At 42.2% G+C, this 11983-nt stretch overlaps 1 protein-coding gene across 1 annotated transcript in view; it reads left to right on the forward strand.

Annotated features, from left to right (window-relative positions):
• Nucleotides 1-1812: 1812 nt before the first annotated feature.
• Nucleotides 1813-11983, forward strand: part of adss2 (adenylosuccinate synthase 2) — a gene marked incomplete at its 5' end in the record, with an annotated part of 25149 nt that continues 14978 nt past the window's right edge. The window contains 4 exons of the mRNA XM_080848378.1: nucleotides 1813-2016; nucleotides 9734-9836; nucleotides 10767-10835; nucleotides 11099-11149. Of these exons, the coding sequence (XP_080704504.1) occupies nucleotides 1813-2016; nucleotides 9734-9836; nucleotides 10767-10835; nucleotides 11099-11149 (427 nt within the window). The remainder of the gene's footprint in view (nucleotides 2017-9733; nucleotides 9837-10766; nucleotides 10836-11098; nucleotides 11150-11983) is intronic.

Consider the following 11983-nt stretch of genomic DNA (forward strand, 5'->3'; position numbering starts at 1 on the left):
TAAGAATATTAGCTTGGTTCACAGCTAGCATGTTGACCTTGACTGAGTAAAGGAGGGCTTGTCGGAATCTACGATTTGCCAATCAAACGTATCACACGAGCCGACAGGGGTCATCATACATTAGGGGCGTGGCTCATAAACTTGCGTTGAAGAAATGTAAGCTTTTAGGTTTTTCTAGGCGTTCATCTAAGCCTAGTTTTAAACAGCAGCTTTAATTTATCACATTAATTGACCTTTCCAAAGTCATGAAGTTTGGCCTGACACTTACAGTGATTGGATTTGTCTTTAAGGAAGTATAGGAAGTAGGGCTGTCAATAGATTAAAAAAAAATAACTAATTAATCTCACATTTTGAAATTCATTAATCTAGATTAATCGCGATTAAATTAATATTATTATTATTTTTAAACTAGTAATCACTCCAGACAGCATGTATTTTAGACAATGTTGAAAAAACTTTTGTGACAACGCGATTGCTATCGGCAAAGCATCATGGGAAGTTTAAAAGAAAATGTCATCAGGAGAGGGATAAACGAAGAGATCTACTGTAAAGATATTTCTGCTACGTTGTCGATGCAGATTCTAATGAGGCTGTTCTCCACAACAACATGGATTAGACTTCGATGGTTGGACTATGATGGTAGTTTTATAACAATCGTTGCCGCAAGAAAGAAAAAGATTCTCTCGTTTGTTGTGCCTCCTCCGTTGTAGCATACAACGTGAAGGCTTGGCAGATGCCGGTCGTGTGTAATGTGTAGGCTATTTCATTCCGTTCTTGCAATGTGAATAATCTGATTTCATGCTCTTGTGCTTGTTTGTGTGAACAAGTGCATTTATCTGTCGCTGTCCGAGTTCAATAAAGGCAGGCTATTCATAAAAACCGTACGTAAATATGTGATTAGTTTTGAACAGTTGTGACATTGACTGCTTCAGACTCTGGTTCGGACAAAACATTAATGGCCGGTTGTTCTTTGTTGTGACTTCTGTAAAACACCAACGACACCTAAATTAATTAGCTGTTCGGCTCTGGCTTCTGAGTTTTCCAACCTCCCCCCTCCAGAGAATGCTAGAAACACGGTCATGCCCCACACAGGTAGCTAGTTAGCCCAGCTAACATGTTAGCATAAATGCTAGCGAGACCTAGCATGTCAGGGTTGAAAATAGATAGCAAACCTCTTCCATAAAAGATTTGAAACAGGGAAAGAAGAGGTGACAGGGAGAAGAGTAACGTTAGAGCGGGAGAAGGAGGGGGGCACGAACTCAGACCACCCAGGGAACTGTGTGCGTGTGTCAAAATAAAACTCCTCTTTGACGTGTAAATTAATTCCGCACACCGGAAGTAAACAAAGTTGCGTTAACGGCATTAAAATATCTTAACGAGTTAATCGCGGTCACATTAATCTCATAGATTAACGCGTTAACGCTGACAGCCCTAATAGGAAGTTAATAGGTTAGCATAGTTTATTATATGTTGTGTATGTAAGTATTATATGTATAGGTTGTTTTATGTTTTAGCATAGGCTACTGTATTGTATATTTATCTTGTATATTTAGTAAGGTTATTTAGGTTATTATATGTTTATTACGTGTAAATTATGTCTATGTAATATATTCAAGATATTTGAAATTACGCTGTTAATGTTAAAACCATGGGTAAGCAATGCAGTATACATCTACTTCCTCAACTTTTCCTAAACACTGTTAGTACAAGATTAGAACCTACACACTCAAAAGGGGGCGTGCTCGATACTCATACGCACATTCTGAGCGCGCAGTGTCTCTTCTCTCTCAGCTCGGAATTGGAGCAGGAGACATGTCAGCGAGCGGGAGTGAACAGGCAGCCGGGGCACAGAATGGAGGAGCCAACAGTAGTAGTGGCAACGCGGATTCACGGATCTTTGCTTCAAATATTGGCAACAGGGTCACTGTGGTGCTCGGTGCTCAGTGGGGCGATGAGGGAAAGGGAAAGGTGGTGGATTTACTCGCTCAGGATGCAGACATAGTCTGCAGATGTCAGGTAACAGTTAACGTAACCAAGCCATTTTCTGCCAACAGATCCAGCTGATTAAACTGTGTGTAACATTACCGCTACCTTGCTTTGGTAGATTAGGCTGGTATTATCCGTTCTGTTTACTGATGTGGTAGGAAACGAGCAGTCCTTTCAATTGACGAGACTGGCGTTATATGATAAGTCATTATGGTAAAGGATTTTGCACAGTGCACAGGGAGCAGTTTAAAGTAGCGAGCCAACACGGGAGAAAGCTAAAATGGCTAGCCCTCGGGCACGACAGCTATGACAAGTACAGCAAGCCTAACCTAGTCTGCAAAGTGGATTGTTACCCCTCTGACACGAAGTTGACAAGCCATTCAAGCCAATTGCTAGGTCACTTACGTTAACCAACGGGATAACAAAAAAGATATCCAAGATTAGTGTTGGTGATTTGCCTGGTAGCTAACAGTTAGCTGCTCTAGGTAATTGCAATATGCATACTTCTAAATGGCGGCATTGTTTAGTTTTATTCGCGGAGTCATATTGACTTGAAGCTATGGCACATTCAAATGATTGTTGTTGCTGATTGTTGCTCTGAACTTGAGACGCATCCCATCAAGTTTGCCCGTTCATTGGCAAATTGAAAGAAGGCTTAATCAGCTGCAACAAATCCATTTCCACTTGCTAGCAAGCATCCCAGCTAATGTCACCTTGAATGTACTGATGTTTGGTATTGACAATGAGATCGTAAACTATTAATGCTTTGATCACACGTAGCTAAATTCATTACAGAAGATGTTCTTGGAATAATGTATAGGTATCAATACTAAGGTCAACAAAACAGCTTAACTTGGGAGCTAGGGAACCCCAGCAGTCTCTCGTGTAGCACTCTTGTAACATGGCATGCTAATCAATCAAGCAGTCTGTTAAATCCTTGTTCCTGTTATTCTCTCATAAGAGGTGGATATCCGTTTTTTGTTGTCATAAGTGCTATGATAAATAGATAAGACTGTTACTCCTGGTCAGTAGGGTGGCACTGTGAATCAGTTGTAAACATTCTCTTGCAAATTTCTTATGGGTTCTTGAGTAGTGCAGAATCTCAGTACTTTGCGACAAAACTCTTCATCACCAGCTATCAGCATGTTCTCGGTTGCCTGGAGCTTCAAGCATCTCTCTCTTTCTCTGTCTCTCTCTCTGGTGCGCGCTCTCTCTGTCTCTCTGTCTATCTCTGTGTCTCTCTCTCGCGCGCACTCACTCTCTCTCTCTCTCTCTCTCTCTCTCTCTCTGTCTGCCACTCTCTCTCTGTCTCTCTCTTTCTCTGTCTCCCTCTCCCTATCACTCTCGCACACATACCCGTACACATAGTCTCTCCAACATTAATGTGGCCACTGAAAGAGGAAATTGACGTTCATTACCCACCATACTGAAACAGGTGCAGGGACTCCTCTGCTAGAACTCTACAGGCACAGCTGACCTAGTGGGAAGGATATGTGAGGTTAGCAGGGCCTCACTCCTCGCTGTCTTACTATATACACCATATTGATAGTGAGTTCACATAACATGGATTCTCCTGCTGTTGGAGATGCTTGCATACCAAGGCTATGCATATGTAAAAATAAACAACTTAATGGCTCAGGGCACCTGCGTTTTTGTTGGAGAGAGAGAGAGAGAGAGAAGCAGCATGAGTGAAAGCAGATAGTGTCTTTTTATAAAAAGAGCTGCCACAGCAAGTGGTCCTCGATTGCCTTTCCTTACTTGTCACTTGTCACTATTGGAGGAGAGGCCTGCTATTGAGCTCCTCCATGCTTTATCTCTCCACCTGGTCTGTGCAAGGCTGAAACCATATGCTACTCCAACCTAATTAATTATTTTAAAAAAAACTATGTGTTACCGGAGAATAGTCTGACCTTTGACTGTTGGCTTTTAATGTCTGTGAGTTTTAAGCAAAGGTGTCCTGGCAAAAGCCTCTGTGGTCCTACATAAATACAGAACTACTTTACTGGCTTTAAGATACTTCACAGACCTTAAGATACTTCACATGCTGTGATTTTGATATGTAAAATGAACCATTTCTGTTGGAGTTAGAATATCACAACCCAAACCTGCCAGACAACTGGGCACATTTGTTTGCCTTCCTTAAGGCAACAGTTGTTTTCCTCCACAGCCTGCACCATGAAATCCGTTGTCTTTGTCTTATCTTGGCACACACCACAGCACGGCCTGAGTAAAGCCTTCTTTTCATCCATTAGATTGCACTTAGCTAAATGTGTCACAAAATGCATGCTTTCAGGGGTCTGTTTGTGTCAGATATCAGTACTCGGTTCAGAGGCAGAACAGGTCAAATAAAACCTGTATCTGTTTTCACTGTGAACTAGGGGTGGCTGATTTTGTATCATATTATGTTCAACTGTATTGACAGTATCTGTTTTATATCACAGTATATATCATCAAGTTCATACACTAAATACCATTTTGTCTTTTCTCAGTTAAAAAAAGCACCAACATTATCAATTAATAAAAAAAAAATTCAATGAGGAAAGCAAACAAGAAAGATTAACATATGAAAATGATTAAAACATAAAAAGTGGCTTGAAGATTTCCTTTATATGAACAGTTATAATAAAACAATAATCATGATGAAGCAGCTCATTACTATCACAGGTTACTCAGTATGACTAAAATAAAATAAAAAAACAGTCCCCAAAATGGCCATTAGCCATCAAAGTTCTCACACACGATTTACCGGTGTTTCCTTGGCACTTTGTAGAGCTTTCCATTGTTTACAATAATAAACCCAGAAGAGCAATAACAATATTACAAATGTTTCAATTAAAAACAGAACCTTGTTCTTCAGATAATTAAAACATTTGCTGGTTACCTAGTTATCTTATTTGGTAATTGTTAGTAAAAATGTATTAAATTTATTAAAATTCAGGCAGACTACCGGTTACTGATTTGGAATTCTCTGACAGTCAAAATTCTGGGAAATTCGTACGCTTTAGTTCATGCTTTTAAAATGCAAATTCATGCAAAATTCATGTGGTGACATGATGTAATACCATCGACAACAATGATGCAGAATGTTTTTGACATGGAGGTAGGGCCAGGCACTATGCTCCAAAAATCATACGTAGGTAATTTTTGTCTGAATGGCGATACAAAATATTTATATGTATTTTCCACAGGCTAAATGTTCAGTTGTAAGGCAAAGCCACTTGTGAGATGTCTTAAGCACCTTTATTAAAACAGACTGTCATCAAAATAAAATGCAAAAACAGGACTTGCTTCCTGTTTGAAAATATACAGCTGCAAAACATGTACACAAAACATTATATAAATCAATACCCATATTAAATACAAAAATGCCTATCTCTGAGAATGTTCTTTCAGTTGCTTTCAACAACAATAGCAGTGATTCAAATGGAGTACAGTTATTTCTCTCCCAGTAACAATTCTAGAATATTGATGCTGATTTCTGGGAACTTTGAGCGGAGAATATAGAAATACTTCAGAATCAGATGTTTTTAATGAAATTACTGATTAGTGTAGTGACATTGTTTTGCAAAACGTGAATGAACTGCATGAATAGTCCATAGGTTTTGCCTTCACTTTATTTTCTTTTTAAAGTAACTAACCTATTTTTAGCATTAACATTATATGCAAAATATAATTAACACACTGTTCTTTGGGGAGGTATTCCGTATGTTTATGCTGATGTGTCAGGAGCAACCCCAAGCTGTAAATGCGCTGTAAAGAAAATCTCCTCTTGACAGTTCCACCAGGTAATATTGTTTACCATAAAACATCTATGTTATCACAATCTGGTGTGATTATAATATGCTATCAAACGCGTAAAAAACTTTATTCGCCTAACCACAGACAAAACTTGCAGTATACAAGGACAAAACTGGCACATATCAAGACAGCATCGCAATCGCCAGATTGTTTTAGTTTTGTCTGAAGATATCATGCAGCTAGCACTAAACTATCTTTCCTACACTAAACACCTTTGCAAGTGCCTTGGAAAGCGGAGATATTTTTCACAATCACAAAAATATCCTAGCAGGTAGCATTCTGTCTTTTTGAGAAGTTCGTTCTTATTGAAAGGTCTTGAGCTACAAACCAGGACCTATTTTAATAATGAGATTAAATCCAAGGAGAAATGTGATACCAATTTGTTTGACATTCATTATATAAAAATATGGACAACAGGAAACTTGTTTAAAAATTATACTCAAGTATTCAATCCAGTAGAAAACACTCAAGAGATAAGGTTCGAATAAAATAAGAGAAAGAATCTGGACTTGTCATTTCAGAGGAGGACTGGTCAAATATGTGCCCTGTGCAGACCACTTCCACCAGCTCGGGTCTTTGGAGGGAATTCTGTTGGCGGAATCTGATTAGATATTTCATAACCCCCAAATTAAAATGTTGATAAATGTTTGCAGTATTGGGAAAAATGGATTGTGTTTGTGACCTTGCAGGATCATCACTGATCTGTTACTGTGTGAAGTGACATGTATTTCCATTGGTGTACCATCAGTATAAATGTTTAGGTGACCAACAGCTTGTTCCATTATGTTTTATTGTATCTTGGTTTCTTTAAAAATAAAGTATATATATATATATATATATATATATATATATATATATATGTGTGTGTATATATATGTATATATATATATATAATATATAAAAAGGAAGAGTCAGAAAGTGGGTGCGGGGTTGCACAGAGTGTGAGAGGAGAGTAGCAAACAAAGACATGGCTTTACGGAAGAAATGGAATATGTAACACTTTAAACTATATCGATATAAACTATGTGTGTAAACTATGTGTGTCATCCCATGTCTGTTAACAGTCATTCTATCATCAACCTAGGAGTAGGCCACAAATATGGAAGCATAGCATTGTCCAAAATGTCTTGGTATGCTGAAGCATTAAGATAGCTGTTCAGTGGTGATAAGGGGCCTAGCCCCTAACTCTAAAAACAGCCCCATACCATTTTCCCTCCTCCACCAAACACCACCAAAGACTCGCCCATCTGACTGCCAAACAGAGAGCGTGACGTGAGTCGTCACTCCACAGAACACGTTTCCACTGCTCCACAGTTCAGTGTCGATGTGCTTTCAGCCACTCCATCCAATGCTTGGCGATGCAAGGCTTGCATGCACCTGCTCAGCCATGGAAACCCATTCCATGAAGCTCCTGCCACACAGTTTTTTGTGCTTACATTAACGCCAGTGGAAGCTCGGAACTTTTACGCACCATGCGCCCCACCTTTGTGATATTACGTGGTCTTCCGCTTCGTGGCTGAGTTGCCGGCGTCCCTAAACGCTTTATAATAATATCACTTACAGTTGACCGTGGAATACCTAGCAGGGATGAAATTTCACGAACCGTCTTATTGCAAAGGTGGCATTACAGTATCATGCTTAAAGTCATTGAGCTCTTCAGAACGACCCATTTTGTATTACACAAGATTGTTAATGGAGACTGCGTGGCTAGGTGCTTTGCCATATACTTTTGTCCAGTGTGGGTAGATTGTTATTGAAACATGCACTGGTTTCACAGTTGCCCAGTAAAGTAAAGTCTCACTGGGCCATCAAGAACAAATCTTGCTTCTCCTGGTTGAGCCAAAGCGGGGCACCCAAGGACAGAACTAACTGGCTTCTTTTCCTCAGCGGGGCGTAATGTAGCATGTCATGTCCCACCCCCCTCAGCTGCTGATAATGTGGCGCGTCAGGGGATAAATTGCCCCCCACTCCATTCTCCCGCGCCACAATCCCACACCTTCCTTATCGGTGTAGCACGGTGCTCTGCTGGTTACTTCAGCTTTAGACAGCGGGGGCCTTGGAACATGGGCGTCCGTCCAGGAGCGTCTGTCATTCTTGATGCGTAGGCAGTCACAAGGGGTGGCAGGACTTGAATCAGATGTGAGAAATGTTCCAGGTTAATGGCGGGAGCACGTTTCAGCAGTGCTGGGGGGGAGCTGTTTTTCACTCCTTGGCTAACCACGTGTTGAGGGTGTCTTCACAAGCAAGTGATCTGACTAGGTCTACATCTGTTGGCTTTTTCGTTCACACTTCAGCTACGTCCATCAAAAACAGAAATAGATTGACAGGCAGGTGGATGGTGCAGCCAGCCCATGAGGTGCCACATTAACTCTCTCTAAGGGACCCACTTTTTAAGGTCTCAGAAAAAGGCCTGTCACCCCACACCCACCTTCAAAGTCGTTCAGGGTAGTTCTCCATTGGTCTGTGCAATGTTAGCTGCCTCTTGACCTTCCCGGCCCCCAGGGGCAAGGTCATATTTATTTTTTTCGACATGGTGCAGTCTTGTGACCCTTTGGGGCAGGGTGTTGCCCGCAACCCCCCTGCCACCACCACACACCCTTAAGAGGACCCTATTATGCACCAGGTCAAGTAGTCTGTCAGGCCTTCTGGCTGTGCTTGCGTCAAAAATACAGCCAGTAAGGCGAGGCATCCATAGGGGGGCACACTTACCCCCCCCCCCCCCCTCCCCTCCCCATCCTGCTGTCCACGAATAGCTCCCTATAATGCCCCCTAATGTTGGGTGGTGCTCAGACCCATGGGAGCAGGAATTAGCTGAGAGCCTGGTTCGTTTGCCACTGAGAGGTCCTTTGATGGCGTTTGCAGGCTATATGGTGTCTCAGATTCTGAATGTATGGTTGACCTGTTGACTGACGGGCCAACACCATTTTGATTCCCAACAACCATAAAGATCAACACAGACCCAGAACACATACTCAGATAATGCTCACATGCATACCAGTGGCAGACCCTGCACTGTTTGTCGTTTTAGTCAGTTACATTTACCAGTGTTCTGTTAACACACACACACATAGATGGTTTCCACGGTAATGTTAGCCAGTCAGTGTTTGTCAGAGTGATGCCTCTTAAGGAACTTTCAGCATGAGGCTTGTGTAACCTGGGTGAAGACTTGAAATGAAGAAGCTGTTGATGTTTTAACATGTTGCCTTGTTGTTCTGTGTTTCCAAGGAGATGAATGGTGCCATACACACAAACACACACACACACACACACCCTTGGTCTCCCGTCATGTTCTCTTTGTCAAGGTGTCTCTTTCAATCCTTTTTTGTCCTGCTCTCTGTACACACTGAAGACTAATGATTCCTGACTAGCTGTGAAGCCCGCTCTGGAGTAACACTTTGCTTCTCCTCCTCTTTCTACTTCCCCTGTAATGTTCACAGAGTTGACCGAGACGAGAGCCTCAGTTAGTTCACAGGTGTTGGAGAACTTTAGAGTTCTTACTTCAGTTATATTTAGGGGGACACAGAATCATAAAGCTGCCTCTCATGTGGACCTACATGCTCTCATCAGTAGCGCTCACCCAGCGGTTGGAGAGTTTAGAACACACAGCATACGGAGCCGCAGATACGTGGAGGCAATGGCAGACCACCTGGCTTTTACAGCCTAAGACTATGCATTATTGTAGCTCTTGGTCTCAATCAGCACCCCTCAACCAGGTGTTTTGTTTTGATGAAGGTTATTTGGGGGGTGGCGGGAGGAAGAAGTTTATCCTTTCATGTGTGATATCTGTTTTTGCCCTCTCTCCTACTTTTTCTGTGTGTGTGTGTGTGTGTGTGAGAAAGAGAGTGTGTGAGGTTTGATTTTCTACAGTTCAACAACTACCCCTTCATATGTACATGGCTTCACGTTGGTCCTACTCCACTAATGTTTTTCACCCTCTCCTCTGTTGCAGGGCGGGAACAATGCAGGACACACGGTAGTGGTGGACTCGGTGGAGTACGACTTCCACCTTCTCCCCAGTGGAATCATCAACCCAAAGGTCACAGCCTTCATCGGTATGAGCTCAGGGGCCACAAAGTCAAGACGCAAAAAAACGGCGGTGTTTGTTTGGGAGATCAGATACCTCCGGTGGTGTCCTTTCTCCTTCCTGATGGAAAATGATAAAAAGAGCCAGTCATTTGTCCTAAAGCGGGATTTGAATATGCGTCAGACAGCCCAGACCTGAGTGTGTTGTTTGAGAGGAAGCCAGAGCCAAGAGCAGGAACTTTAATGAAGGCCCACTCTTCTCTCTCTCAAACCGTCTAGTGTGGTAATGAGTTGAGGTTTTGTGTGTAAATGTCACCTTCACCACTTGGAAACATACGTACACTAATCCATAGATGAGGTGCACGTCCACCATTTTCAGCTGAATAGAGTCAACTGACCAACCAATCAATGTTTTAAAAAATGCCAAGTGTTTTGTTTCCCACATAGTGGGTGGAGCCAGTAATCCAGACCACCTCAGTTGAGTGCTGCACGTGTGATTGATCTGCTCGCACTCAGCTTCATTCTGCTAATGGCTCGTCCTCTTTAGTGTTGGCACCAAACCAGCAGTTGTGTTGTGTGGACTGGCTTCTTCCTCGCCTCACGACAGCGACTCAGCACTTTTTTTGCTATGGTGCAGAATATGAATTACACTGATTAAAAGTCCGCTGCATCCTCAGACACTAAAACAACAGCTTGCTGTCATTAAGGTCCAAATGCTAAGGGCATGTGATCTAGGCTACTCTGGTTCCAGCTAAAGAATTTATTGAATGTGATGCATTCTTTTTTTGCACAGTCCTCTCAAAATGTAAGGCACTGATTAATGTATAGCTATGATGAACTCATTGTTTTGATGTTTCGGTCCGAAGCATATTGTCCACACCCCTGTTGATAATGGGAAGTATGAAATCAGATGCTGTTAATATATTGTGATTGAATACTTCTCTCTGTGTTTCTTGCAGGGAATGGTGTTGTCATTCATCTTCCAGGCCTCTTTGATGAGGCTGCCAAGAATGAATGCAAAGGAAAAGGTATTTGAATTGTGTGTGTGGGTATGTGTGTGTTTGTGTGTGTGTGTGTGTGTGTGTGTGTGTGTGTGTGTGTGTGTGTGTGTGTGTGTGTGTGTGTGTGTGTGTGTGTGTGTGTGTGTGTGTGTGTGTGTGTGTGTTGTGATTGTGTGTGTGTGTGTGTGTGTGTGTGTGTGTGTGTGTGTGTGTGTGTGTGTGTGTGTGTGTGTTTGTGTATGTGTACACATGCAGAGATGAGAGAGAGTTAAGACTGTGTGTATTTGCAGGTCTTCAGGGATGGGAGAAGAGGCTCATCATCTCAGACAGGGCACACATCGGTAAGACACACCCCTCAGTCTTTCTCTATGCTCACCCTCCGCGAGACTGCTTTCTCTCTCTCTTTCTGTCTGTCTGTCTCTGCCCCCCCCCCCCCCGTGTCTGTCTGTCACTCTCTGTGTCTGTCTGTCTTTCTGTCTCTCTCTCTCTTTCTCTGTGTCTATCTGTCTGTCTGTCTCTCTCTCTCTCTGTCTCTTTCTCTGTGTACGCTGTCTGTCTCACTCTTTGTCTGTCTTGTGTGTCTGTCGGTCTCTCTCTGTCTGTCTCTTTCTCTGTGTCTGTATGTCTGTCTGTCTGTCTCTCTCTTTTCTCTTAAGCTGTATTGGGACACTAATACATCGACATTTCACTGTTGTTTGGAATTTTTTTTTAAAACTCACTGAAGAAACACTGACCACAATGCGACTGGGACACACAAGGCTTAATCGAAGTAATCATTGTTGCTGAAATGCTATAAATAAAATAATAAATAGAACTGGGTTGCCTAACATGTGATTCCCCATGAGACCATGTGCCTGGGAGAGAAGACCCCTCCGGACCAGCCCTACCTTTCCTGTGCCACCCCACCATAAACTTGTGACCAGCATGACGTGTTCAGAGAAAGATTTACCTCTCTTACATGTGGTTATGGAAGCTATGTAGTCTCACGTTGATCTCACCAGACAAATCTATTTGCGTCACGGACATGAGTCACATGAGTCCTCGCTCCCTTTCAGTTTCTCTTGTGTCCTCTCTGCCCATAAACTATCATATAGTAGGCCTGTGTGTTTCTGATTGTCCATCTATTTAAACTCTTAGTAAAATCGAAGTCCTCGATCAGAAGGTCATTTGGGAGG

This window comes from Sprattus sprattus (genome assembly GCF_963457725.1).
Source record: "Sprattus sprattus genome assembly, chromosome: 12".
NCBI classification, from domain to species: Eukaryota; Metazoa; Chordata; class Actinopteri; order Clupeiformes; family Clupeidae; genus Sprattus; species Sprattus sprattus.